General features: G+C 39.3%; 1 protein-coding gene across 1 annotated transcript; it reads right to left on the bottom strand.

Annotated features, from left to right (window-relative positions):
- Positions 1-1,205: 1,205 nt before the first annotated feature.
- LOC106743771 (cationic amino acid transporter 2-like) lies at positions 1,206-12,244 on the bottom strand (the record flags this gene model as incomplete). Its single annotated transcript, XM_014617962.1, has 4 exons — positions 1,206-1,421; positions 1,536-1,629; positions 3,031-3,175; positions 12,002-12,244. Coding segments are annotated over 4 exons (621 nt in total), but the record flags the coding sequence as incomplete, so codon positions are not given.
- Positions 12,245-14,304: the final 2,060 nt, after the last annotated feature.

The following is a 14,304-nucleotide window of genomic DNA, read 5'->3' as shown; positions in this document are numbered from 1 at the left end:
AACGTACACTGGGAGTCTCTCTTCTACGTCAAACAGAAATTGTGCCCCAATTATTATTTCAAATCCCAAATCTTTAATAATCTATTTAAAGTATTTGGCTGTCATTAATTGACGCTCTGACAATGTGTGGAAAATGATGTTTTAAGAGTAAATTAATGCAATATTAATTGCGATATAGAGTCAGTTAGACATGGAAAAATAACTGCCCTCATGCGTTTAAAAATGACAATCTGTCATTGTGTGCGATAACGCTATCAAACTTATTATCCTCTTGTATAAAATTAATCGCCCCAACAACCTGCAATCGGCTCTAATAAGTTTTTCTATACTTTCATTTGATTATAAATTTCAGAGTCTAATATTATACAATTCTTTCGATTAAAATGAATTTGTTCTGGTGACAATGGAATACATTGTATTCACTTTTTAGTTTCGAGTAAAAATATTTTCTCAACATTTCAGAGTGAAAAATTTCTTTTATACGAATAAATACTTACATTCTAGAGACTCGGCTATTACTCTACTTTTCGAGTGAAATTTTACTACAATAAATTTAAAGTATGTGATCAAAGATAAAAATAGGTAAATGTTAGTCATCCAACAAATAACTTTTTGTACGTATACAAAGTTATTCGAACCTTACAGAGCAAAATTAATACTGAAATTGATTAAAGAATTAACACTGATTAGATACTGGCAGTATTTTAACAATTATTTAGCAAATACTTAACCAATGATTAATATATTTTATATTATATACTTAAAAAAATTGAATATATGTTTCAAAAATTACAGTAATTAAATAAATGTAATAGAAAAAAAAGAAAAAGGAAAAACGAAAAAAAATGTTTACTCAGTACAATATTGAACCTAAATTATCTAGTTAATTCAAGCATCTTAGATTTTCTGCTATCGAAATATTTATTTGATTTTCGCTCACGATCTGTTGTATTTTCACTGCTTTCTCAATATTTAATCATTGCAAATTATTTCTATTAAATTTCTGTAAGATTATATTTCATCACTACTGCGCTATTAAACATTAGTACTTAATTATTCACATGAATGATAAGATAATATTTAATACTACAATCCTGAGCATTGAAATATTTAGAATCACTGCGAGCTCTGTAATTTAATCATTATGAAAAACTAATAACAACGTTTTAAATATTAAAAATTAATTAATTACTAATTTAGCAGTGATAAATTCCTGTTAATACAATATTGGTGTTATGTGAATGTATATTTATCATTCTAAATTTCGAAAGATCGTAAATTATCATTTCGTACCGAGAATCATCCAGACCGTAAACCTGACCAATGTCAAGATACTGAGCTTGAAGATGAGATAGATGTTGACGGTAACGGCAATCGCGGGGACGAACGGTAAGCCTGGAGTCATAAACATCACGCTATTCCTAAAACAGGAAAGCGCTTGAAGTTGGTAATTAGTTCGTTCAATCGTTTCACGGTTGAAATTGCAACTCGTAATTCACGAATTACGCAAATTCCTAAAGTAAACAACATCATACCTATTTTGTGGCTTTCGACTAATGGCGAGAAGTACACCGATTATGGCGAAAAGAAAGAAAAATAGTAATATTGTTGTAAACGTTCCCATGTTACCTGAAACACGAAGAAGAGACACGTTAAATACGGTGAAAAAATATATTAGGTCGACAAGGATGAAATTTGTAATTAATAATAATATTGCCTAATGTGACAGCTTATTAGTTGATATTAGTTTAATATATTACCGTTCTGTTTTTTTTTTGTTGGAAAGTTACATATCTCGCCTGTTTAAATAAATCATTGTAAGATTTAAAAAATATTAAAACCTTTTTTTTAAAAATTAATTTTGTTGAAAATGGAACAATCGAAAATTCGTACTATTATGAAGTATGAGTTCTTACGTGAATCTTTACTTACTACGGCATTACTACGGCAACGTAGACAGCGCGAAAAATTAATAGTGTATTTGGCTCTAGTGTTACTACACAGCAGACAGTATCATTGTTTCGCCAAATTTCGTACAGGTAATTTTAACCTCACAAATGAGCAACGCGGTCGCCCAGAATAAAAAGTCAATAATAACGAACTAAAGGTCTCCGTTGAGTCTGACCCATCTCAGAGTGCCTATGAATTATCGTTGAAGTTTGGTGTTAGCAAACAAACAATATTAACTCATTTAGCTCAAATCGGTAAAGTGAAAAAGTTGGATAAGTGGGTTCCACGTGAACTGAATTAGAAACAAAAGCATTTGGAATCTTGCTTGATGTTGCTTTCTCGTCACAAATCTGATCCATTTTTTAATCGAATTGTCACTTGTGATGAGAAATGGATCCAATATGACAATCGCAAACGTTCAGCATAGTGGTTGGAGAAGGATGAATCACCAAAACACACTCCAAAGCGCAATATTCATGAAAAAAAGCTGATAGTGAGTGTTTGGTGGTCTAGCGCAGGTGTGATCAATTATGATTTCATGAAACCTGGTTTACCGATCACAGCAGAAATATACTGCAACCAACTGGACGAAATGATGCAAAAACTTAAAGAAGAACAGCCTAGATTGGTCAACAGATCAAATCCTATTTTATTGCATGATAACGCTAGACCACACATTGCACAAATGGCTGTGGCAAAACCACAGGAATTGGAGTTGGAACTTCTTTATCATCCTCCATACTTACCAGACCTAGCCCCCAATGACTACCACTTCTTCCGCAATTTGGACTACTTTTTAATAGGAAAACAATTTATTTCCGACAATGCTGGAAAACTGGCCTTCCAGAAATTCATTGACTTTTGTCCGCCAGGGTTTTATACCACCGGCCTGAACAACCTGCCGCTTAAATGGCAAATGTGTATATGCAATATAGATGCATATTTCGATGAATAAAATAATTCCTTATATTTGTAAGTTATCAACCAACTTTGCCTTTTTTTCTACAAATTTCATCCTTGACAACCTGATATTAATTTTTTCACGGATGTAGAGACAGATATAGCGTAAATTTTTCTCACCCATTCCACAAACGATAATCAGGTCGAAGATAAGGATCAATAAATATAAGATCCCAACGAGTTTCATCACGTAACGTCCTGATGCCTCCGTCGCTGGACCTCTGTCCACCCATGGGAATATAGCGGGGCAAAGATATTGCGCTGCCTAAGGAGGACAATCGCGATTTATTATAAATGTAAGGAAATATAAGGAATAGAATTTTTTACAATAATTTCATATTTCCTATATTACGGATATCCTTATATCGAGAGATGAATCTAATCGTATGGCGAGATAAGAATATACGATATAATGCGCGATCCAAGAAATAGATGCACTAAGAGAAATGCCATTAATATTATAATCATTTTCAGCAAATCAATTATATCTCTTCTCCTTGTTGTAATCCAAAAATAGTAATAATAATAAGTACGTAAGGTTACTATCACTATCACTAAAGTAATATATTGGGTCTATGCATAATTCCGTTGCGAAAATTGAGTAAATTTCAAACGCAAAATATTTAGCAAAAAAAGCGTTTTTAATGAACTAAATATGTTCTATTCTGTTCAATGACTTTCTGCCATCTTTCCACGAGCTTCATTATCCCTCTTCCATTCTGTTCTGAGATTTTTGGGCAAAGAAGCCGTCCAAGTGGTTTTTAAGGATATCCAGGGAACTGAAGGTATTGTTATTCAAATTGTCCTGCAGCGCCCAGAACAAGTGATAGTCTGAAAGTGCATGGTCCGGACAATACGGTGGGTGCATCAAAACATCCTACCCAAGCCGAAATACCTTTTGCAAGGTAATCAGAGAAACATATGGTCTAGTGATGTTCTAGTGGAACACAACGTCTTTTTGTTTGTCAGTTCGGGCCGCTTCTGATTGTTTGCTAGCTTTAATTTAGCCAGTTATGAGCAGTACCTGGTCGATCGTTTAATTTAACCAGTTATGAGCAGTACTTGGTCAATCGTTTTGATGGGTGGCAGCAGATCATAATAGACGATTCTTTTCTAATACCACCAGATACTGAGCATAACATTCTTCAGGTGTAATCCAGCCTTTACGACCGTTTCAGCAGCCTCCCTGCGCTTCGACCATGATCATTATCAACTGACGTTGCTATAGACAATTTACTTTTCATTGCCAGTATATATCCGCTTTAAAAATGGTTCGTTTTGATGGCGTTTGAGCAGCAAATCGCAAGCTGAAATTCGGTCCATTTTATTCTTTTCGCTCAGTTTGTGCGGCACACAAACATCAAACTTGTTTACCATCCAAAGTTTCCGTAAATGTCTTAAAACAGTTGATTAGTCAATATTGAGGTAATGTCCGATCTCTGTAGTCGTCAAATGCCGATCGTAGTCGATTAAAGCCTTTATTTCATCGACATCAGTAGTGACTGGCCGACCAGAGCGAGGAGCACTTTAGAGATTAAAACCTCTGCAACGAAATTTTCCAAACTATTTCCGACACATACTTTTGTTTATGATATTTCTCTCCGTACACAGAGCAAAACTTTTTGTGAGTTTGAAACGCGTTTTTGTCTTTTCGGAAATAAAAAAGCAGAATGCATCGAAAATTTGCTTTTTTACTTTCCATTATCAAAATATAATTAAACTTCGTATACGTCACAGATCTCAATAAATACTTTCATAAAATGTCGGCACAAATTTCAGCTTTCACTTAATGTACGACACTTTATATGTTTGACTCATGTGCGAGTGAAAAAATTACTGCTAAAGACATCTGTCGGAATTTCGCTACGCAATTATGCATAGACCCTATATATTATAGAAAAATGGGTCTTCTGATTATAATTCTCTCACTTATTCAATTATATTGGGTGAGTGCAAAAGTTCGTGCGGAGTTTGTGAGTAAAAGTCAGACAGTGATTAGGCAAACAAAGTTCTTTATTCAATCAATGATATATTCTCCATCGTTGTCTATAATCTTTTTCCAACGTTCTGGCGCATACGGATGCCCCGATCATAAAAACTGCGNAGACACGACGTTTTTTAAGGCATCCAAAGAGTCAATTTTTTTTCCATTTAAATGATTTTGCAATGACCGGAACAAGTGATAATCAGAAGGTGCGATATAAGGAGAATACGGTGGATGAGTCAAGACATCCCATTGCAGGCTGTTTAGTTTGCGCAGCGTCTGTCTCGAAACGTGTGATCTTGCGTTGTCGTGGAGAAAAACTACGCCCTTGCGATTTGACAAATTCGGACGTTTCTGTTTGATTTCTCAATTCAGATTGGTTAATTGGCGACAGTACTTGTCCGAATCAATCGTTTGACCAGCGGGGAGAAACTCAAAATAAATTATGCCCTTGCAATCCCACCAAACACAGAGCATCACCTTCATCGGGTGTAAACCGGCCTTTGCCATTGCTTCACCATGCTCACCTGCCTGTTTCCATGTGCGTTTGCGCTGAACATTGTTGTACAGGACCCATTTCTCATCGCCCGTCACTAATCGATCCAAAAACGGCTCGTTTTTGAGCCGCCCGAGTAAAAAAACGGCAGCAGAAACTCGCTGGATTTTGTTCCTCTCCGTCATCAAATGGGGCACCCATACATCGAGCTTCAAATCGAAACCGATTTTTTTTAAACGCCGAAAAGCGGTTGATCGGTCAACGTTAAGTGCTGTAGCAACTTCCTCTGTTGAAATTCGCGGAGTATTCTGAACTAAAGTTCGCACAACATCGTCATCAATGTCTGAAGGTCGACCTGAGCGTGGCTCGTCTTCAAGGTTAAACTGTCCGCGGCGAAATTTCGCAAACCATTTTTCCACAGTTCGTTTAGCTGGTGCTTGATCTTGATAAACCTCTTGAATGTTTTTTACGGCTGCTGCAACGTTTATTCCTTTCCGAAACTCGTAAAGCATAACATGCCGTAAATGCACCTTTTCGACACTCATTTTGAAAGTAATCTTTCTCGAAGCAGTTCGTATCTACACAAATTCTTTTGTTTGAAATGAACGCTGCACACATCACCTTTCCAACGATATGTCTTACGGAGATGGCGGTATTAATGACAAAACTTTACGCCGCTTCTAACGCCATCTATTGCACCTCCGCAAGAACTTTTGCACTCACCCAATAGTTATATATATTGGTATATATTATGTATACCAACAGCTTTTCACACTATGGGATCGTAGCTATGCCAACATGTCGCTAAGTGCAATGTAAGAATATCTTTGCTCTGGTGTCAAATTATTAAATGTTCTTATAAATAATCATATATTTTTTAATGACTTACTCTTATCAGTTTCTACTTGAGTTAATTAGTATGATAATTGAGGGAAGGGTGTTGTTGGCGATACCATTAGATATCGCCAACGCTTTCAATACCCTCCCCGGAGCCATGTAGAGGTGACCCATGTTCATTACGGGATGCGGCCATATCAGGTTTCCATTATTAAGGATTATTACTTCAGCGGCCGGAAGCTGGGGTACACCGTTCAAGGTAGACTTCAGAGCTAAAGGGAAATGCGATGCGGGGTTCCACAACGGTCATTATTGGGCCTAGTATTGTGGAACCATGCATATGACCGCGTGGTCGGCATAGCTCTCCCCCTGGCAAGCAGCTCGTTTGTTATGCAGACGACACAATTGTGCTGCCCGGNGGGGGGGGGGGGGGGGAAGACGCCAGCCCTTGCGCAAGTCGTAGTCGGCTGCGCCGTGCGCTCCATCCGGGAGATGGGCTTGGAGGTTACGCTCCAAAAGTCCTAGGCTATTTGGTTTCACGGTGGCTCGTCGGGGGCGCCTCCTTTGAATTAGATCTTGGTGGGATCGCATCGGGGTGGAGCCCACGATGAATTATCTGGGCCTCATTCTGGATGGCATCTTGGGGTTCAGGTGGCATTTTGAGATCTTGGCCCCCAGGCCAACGCGCAGAGTGGTCTCCTGCCCAATATCGGCGGTCCAAGCACGAGAGTCAGACGGCTCTATATGAACACAGTCTACTCCATGTACCTCTACGGTCTGGGTTAGCGAGGCGGTGGCCAAACGGCGCATCAAAATGATGATGCGCCGGTCGCAGCGATGATGCGCCGGTCTCACCACTCGCCTCGTCAGGTATTATAGGACCATGTCTCACGCGACCGCTATAGCTCTCGCGGTGGTGATGCCCACGGAGCTCCTTGCGCAAACGCATAAAGAAACGTACATGCGCACGAGGAAGCTTCACGAGACCGAAGAAGGAGTCTCGCGGGTTAACTCTTGTAAAGAAGCAAGTCCAGTAGCGGGCTGTCCTAGTACACTCCAGCTGGACGACCCGCGGTCGCCGGGCTGGCGGACCGTCGATGCCATTGGCGTCTGCAGGAGTGGCTGGACAGGGCCCATAGAGGGCTGACCTTTCGAATAACGCTGGTGTTCACCGGGCATAAATGCTTCAGGGAGTATTTGTAGTTGATCGGAAGGGAGCGCACGGCGGTCTGTCACGACTGCGCTGCCAGGACTTGGCGCACCGCACGCTGGAGCACTGTTCGGCATGGGCAGTGCAGCGCTGGGACCTGGTCGCAGTGGTGGGGGCAAACCTCTCTTTGTTCGCACGATGCTCCGGAGCGAGAGGAACTGGACGGCGGACTCCTCCTTCTGCGAAGATGTAATGAAGCAAAAGGAGGACGCCAAGAATAACAGGCGGGGAGAGGTAGAGCCTCCCGTTGATAGTAGTTTTGAAGGGGGCGGGGATGGAGGAGGTGTTTTCCTAGGAAAAAGAGAAGACACGCCCCTCCCTTCATCCTCGCTTATAGGAAGGGGATCGGCTGACGCCCCGCTGGAGAAATGGATTGGCCGTCTCCGGGAAGAGGTGTCCCAAATCCTCTTTAAAGTGGGGGTGTCGGCTGAGAAGTGTGCGACGGGCGTAAGCCGGCTAGACTGGGACGGGTCCCCGGAGCGTATAACCTCTCACCGGGCATACAACTGGGGCCCTGCAAGAGGAGGAGTGACTGGGGCGTCCAGCTCCTCCCTCCTCCCGCAGAATGAAAGAACCCCGCCTTCCTAATAGGGAGGGGGACAGTTACATGTGGCGGGGACACGTTTATGCGGTCCCCGTTACCGGTCTGGATGGGTCCCCGAGTCCGGGGCGGAGTATGAAATCCTCCGCCCCGGGCAACGCAAAACAGGGTACCCTGGGGAGTGTGGGATACCGCCCACGCCCTCCCGAGAAGAGATACGACCGGTGGCCCGCTTAAAGGAGCGCCGGTAAAAAAGGAAGGGGGAAGGGTCTGGGCGGGAACCTGGATTCTGACCAACATCCTCCACATGGCGGTGGAAGGAAGGCTGTATAGTCCTCCACCTCGAAGGGACGGACTGTTACATCCTTGTTCAGAACGTTAATATTTTGCAGAGGAACCACCATAGAAAAATGCCGCTATCGATGCCTGTGTTGCCGAACCGCCAAAGAATAAACGCGGCAGGGGTTTTAATGGGTATGCCCGTCTCTTGGAATGAGACGGGAGAGTTCCACATACTCCCAGCACTCTCCCCGAGCTCCCGGAGAATTCGTAATGCATTGCCCCCCCCCCCCTAAAAAATAAAAGTTTCTGTGGTAGTTCTGTGGTATTTCGTTTCTACGTCGGTAATTGAGTTTCGAAACCCACGGTGTTAAGTGGAAGATTAAGCTAGCAATTAAATTATACAAAAAATAATTACAGCATTTTAAGTACCATATTAATCACACCATTATATAAGTTCAAAATATCAAACCAATTAAATAACACGTAAATTTGAAAAAAACGTTATCCAAGCAAACGTTAAGAGAAGGAAGATTGTAACGGAAAGAAGTTTAGTTAAATTTATTTTGTAATGAACAAACCAAACGGGATTCGGTTAAAAGAAATGGAATTTTTATTTTTGTGAACCAAATCTGATACTTCAAAAAAATTTTGATTCTTTCAACTAAAATGAGTTTGGTTCATCCGTTGTCAGCTGAATTCAACCAAACATTGTATTTCGTATGTTATTTTCTTGATATGCTATTTGGGTATAACTATTAATTTCTTATATTTTTGATTAAACATAAAACTTTTTTTATAGAATTTTAAATAAAATGAAAAATTTCATTAAAATTATAATCATTTTCGGTAGCAAACTATATTTTCTACTGATTTTAACAAAAAAACAATAGTAATAACAATATATATGTAAGGTTATTATCACTATGTAACACTGANTTTTTATATGTTATAATTCAAAACGTTTTATTACTTATTGGCACCCCTAATATCCAAATAATACATAATATCATTCGTATATAATATTACATTAAAAATACTTTGGATGTACGCAAAATGTTCCTGCAACATTTCTCGGCATATAATTTCTTGTATATTCTTATATTCAAGATATAGGAGCTTAAAATAACATGTCCTCAATATATTATATATATTATCAGCATGTGCATGGTATATTCGGCTCATATTTCGAATATTCTGAGAATATGTATTATATATTAGGTTATGTAGTATGAAATATTCGATTTCTTTAATATTAAATTTGAAAGTCGATATCTTTAATATTTCACTTTGACAGTTCTTAATTTTTTATTGTGAAGTTACATCATCACTTTTTTAAACGCATGTTTTGATTTTTGATTATCTTTCGAAATGTTTTTTTCAGATCAATTTTTGTGAATTCAATGGTAAGTCGAAAATTCAAGTTATTTTCAAATATGAGTTTTGCCGTGAAATCTATTTAGCGCAAACAGCTTGAAATATTAACTACGTATTTGGTGAGGATATAGCTAATGAACGCACAATACATCGATTTGAGAAGTTCCGTTCTGGTAATTTTAATCTTGAAAATGACCAAGGTGGATTATAATGAGCTAAAAGCTATAGTGGAAGCTGATACATCTCAAACTACTCGTGAATTAGCAGCAAGATTTGACGTTACTATTCCAAATATATTGAAGAATTTGAAACAAATCGGCAAAGTGAAATAGAATTAAAAATGCTGGATAGAAGATTTCCGTATGAATGAAAGAAGTGTCAGAAGAGCAAATGTCTCGAAGCTTGCTTTTCTTTGCTGCCACAGCATAAAGGCGAACCGATTGTATATCGTACTGTTACATGTGATGAAAAATGGATTCTTTTCGACAATCATACAGGGTTTGTCCGGAAAGTAATATCAGTGATTTTTTTTTACGCGACTGACTATCAGAGCGCGCTCGAATCGATTGGGAATGGTAGAGGGTCAGCTAACGAATGTTGAGTCACTCAGTCTTCTCCCGCCAGCCGCATAGTAAGGACATGCGTTTCCGTGGAAGTCGTTTTGTGACCTCATGCAAGTAAAAATGCAGCGCTCGTTAGAACAAAAGATGGCGATCAAGTTTTGCGTTAAACTTGGCAAGACCGCGGCGGAAACTCTTCCAATGATCAAGACAGCTTTTAAAGAAGATACTCTGTCGGATCAGCAAGTGTTCCGGTGGCACAAGGTTTTTTTGGAAGGTTGGGAAAAGGTCGACGATCCAAAATCAAGACGATATTTATTGTATTTTTTGATATCAAAGGACTGGTCCATCACGAGTTTGTATCACCTGGTATAACTGTAAACGCTAAATTTTACGTCGGAGTATTGAAGAGACTGAAATGCAGAGTTCAACGCGTCCGGCCGGACATCGCAAAGGACTGGAAGTTGCATGATGACAACGCGCCGGCCCACAGCTCCTTCCTCGTCACTAACTACCTGGCCAAAGCAGGGGTGCCAACGATTCTCCAGCCTCCGTACAGTCCGGACGTCGCTCCCCCCGACTTCTTTCTGTTTCCACGCCTGAAAGGACCCATGAGAGGAAAGCATTTCAAGACCATTGAGGGGATCTAAGCAGCTTGCACCGCGGCTTTAAAGGACATTCCGTAGGAGGCCTACAGTGGCGCATTCGATGCCTAGCTCGCTGGAGCCAATGTGTCAACACAGGAGGAGCTTATTTTAAAGAATTTTGATGTGTTGTAATGAAAAGTTCAATAAATTTTTTTTAATCGACTCAATGACATTACTTTTTGGACAGACCCTGTAAGTGTTCGGTATAATGATCGGATAAAGATGAAGACTAAATACAGTCCGAAACCGATTATTTACCAAATAAGCAAATAGGGTCTGTTTAACGGTCCAGCGTAAGTATTATCTACTACAGCTTCTTGAAACCTGGCCAATCAATTACAGTGGATGTCTACTGCAACCAATTGGACGAAATGATGAGGAAGCTTGCGATTAAGCAGCTAAGATTGGTCAATAGAGACTGGCCAATTCTTATGTAAGACAACGCTTGACCACATGTCGCACAAACAACGATGCTCAAACTACGAGAGTTGGAAACTCTTTATCGCCCGACAGATCTTGCACCACAGACTATCACTTCTAGCGAGCATTGAACCATTTCTTGCAAGGAAAAATATTCAATTCTCAAAAATCTGCGGAAAACGCCTTTTGCAATTTCATTGCCACTTGCTTTCCATGTTTTTTCGCTGCCGGCATAAATAAGCTACCGTGAGAGGGCACAACTGTCAATTTAGGTGCATACTTTGATTAATTTAGGTGCATACATTCATTAATTGTATTGTTTCTTGTTTCAAATATAATGAACCAAACGTAAAACATTTGATTCGAAACCGGACATTTCATATCTAATGACCTAATATTTCTACGATATTCGTGGAATATTTCCAGGGTTTACTTGTATTGTATAAGTATGTTCTGATTAAAGTCCTAAATATAAATAGAAAAGCATGAATTAAGAAATCGGTTGGACTGGTCATCTGGATCACACGATCTAGGCGATATTTTGTTCAGCGATTAGTAAGTTATAACGTTTTTATTATATATTTTTAAGTATATCTTTTCAATGATAGTTATTTATTTATATTTAGGACTCTAATTTAGACGAAATGCTATTTTTCCTCTTCGAGTTTATCACGATTTGACAATAAGAACTTTATTTCATTGAAACCCTCGATTTCGAGTTGGTGAGCCCCGATTACTACCTGCAATCGACGCTGTAGATAATTCAACGGCGGCCCGATAATCGGCGTATTTCCGGGATATTGGTGAGTGCTACCACAACTTGAAGCAGCCGCGGCCGCGTGCACGCTACCGTAGAACTTATTTTCCGTTCTGTCACTGACAAGATACTGATCGTCCTTGCCTAATCCCACTTCGTCTTCCTCGCCGCCGTACGTGTCATCCGAGTCCGGAGAAGAACTGTTGCATCTTCTCACTCGGCGTACCTGCAATAGAAAATGTCACTTCATCGCACATTGTCATTTCGTTTCATATTAATCCACATTGAGACACACCAAACGTATTCAATGTCATCTATCTCATCGATGGAAAAATATTTTAAAAAATAATAGGTCTAAGTAACGAAATCGAAAGCCTGAAAATTTAAAAACCTTAACTCTTAAGCTGTGGCTAAGTAGTGGTCAAAGAATTTTATTATTGCATAATCAATGTCTTATATACTGTACCATTTTTAGATTGAGAGTTTTTTACACTTTTTTACAATTTTTTACAATTTTTAGTCTTTACGCCTCCGCATATACTTCCATAATGCGCTATGTTACATATTGACCGTAAACTTAATTCGAATTCCAAATTTGGCATTCACTGGCCAAATTGACCTAAATAAAAAATTATTATCTCATATTTGATGAGAATAGGACGTAAAGTCCACATCGAGTCGACGTGGACCATCTATATAGAATTCACATTAACAGTTGCATCGACAGGGTCTCAATAATAGAATTCGAATCTACGTCGATATTTTGATTGGATTTTCAATGAAGATAATACGAATGCCTTTTAACTCTAAAAATAGTAATGTTTGCCGTTCTTCTACGTAGAAACTTAAGGAAAAAGAGCTTCTAGTATACAAAGAAAGAAACAGTCCCTTCATATGTTCGCGCCTGCCCGTGGTTTCGAACTTAAACTGCGCCTGTCATCCAACCAATTTTTTAGTCCTAGCCTTAGTCATGATCGTTATTGACTTCGACGATCGGACAGCTAGTAATGTTTCTAATGGCTATGACGATCACTTTCTGATTTGTACATATGTAATGTATCTTTATGTGCTTATAAATATTGTAATGATACACTTACCGATAAACATTAAATATAGTAATACTTAATATAGGATGGATATTAATATAATGTAAATTGTCAAACTAGGGGAGCAAAAAGATTCTAAGTTGTTTTTTGCAAAATTCAATCTTTAATCAAAATAAAAAATAATATTAATAAGCAAAATATTCCCCGTTTGCATCAATTATCCTTTGCCATCTTTCGGAAAGCTTGCGAATTCCTTGATGATAGAAGCTCACCGGCTTTGAAGCGATAAAGTCATCAATGTATTTTCGCATCTTTTAAAATATCACAAAATGTATATTAGCCAAGTGATGCTGCATCGACCGGAATAGGTGTCAGAAGGCGACATGTCTGGGCTATATACCGCGGGAGTATTTTCCAGCCTAACGCAAAGATATGGACATGAGTCGCTTTCGTAACATGTGGGTCGGGCATTGACATGAAGCAGGATTACTTTACTACTTTCTTGGCCCGTAAATGGCCTCTTTTCTCCTAATGCATGTCTTAAATGAGTCAATTGTTGCTAGTAACGGTCTGCCGTGATTACTTCACCCGGTTGTAACGTTTCATTATACAACACACTTTTCCAATCCAACCAGATGCAGAGCAAAACTTTTTTGGCATGGATATTGGGCTTTGGCGTCGATGTCGAAGGTTGATTAGGGTCAACCCATGATTTTCTACGGTTCCTCTTCTTTTTCATCAGCTTTGTTTTGTCCACTGCTGGGCATAGTTTTTTCCAATTTTACTTGGAAGGAATTTTGGTATAAAACGCCACTCTTACTATTGCGTGTTGCGGAGTATTTTTTCTAAAACGTGAGGTTTCACGCAGTAGTTACCGATAGTGCATGGATCAACGGCTTAACGTCTTTTCCGAAAGACGGAGCCCAGTTTCCTCATATATGAGTCCCCACTCTTTTACTTAATTTACGGGGAATGCAGTTTGGAATAAAAATGGTTCGGTGATCAGGTGGACTTGAACGCGGGTTTTGCGGGCTACAAGTCTGGCCTTCTACCACTAGACCACACTGCCGCTTTCTACGCTTGGGGTTATCATAATGAATCCACTTTTTATCGCCTGTAATGATTTTATGCAGAAAATCTTTTTTCCGGAACTTTGAAAACAAAGTTAGTGCAGTGTCAAGCCGTCAATTTTTGTTGCCTTTCGACAGTTTATGCGGAACCCATCTGCCTTCTTTTTGAA

This window comes from Dinoponera quadriceps, unplaced genomic scaffold (genome assembly GCF_001313825.1).
Source record: "Dinoponera quadriceps isolate SergipeBrazil2010 unplaced genomic scaffold, ASM131382v1 scaffold1214, whole genome shotgun sequence".
NCBI lineage: Eukaryota > Metazoa > Arthropoda > Insecta > Hymenoptera > Formicidae > Dinoponera > Dinoponera quadriceps.
Note: the sequence above shows the minus strand (reverse complement) of the source record. Positions and strands in the feature narration are given on the sequence as shown.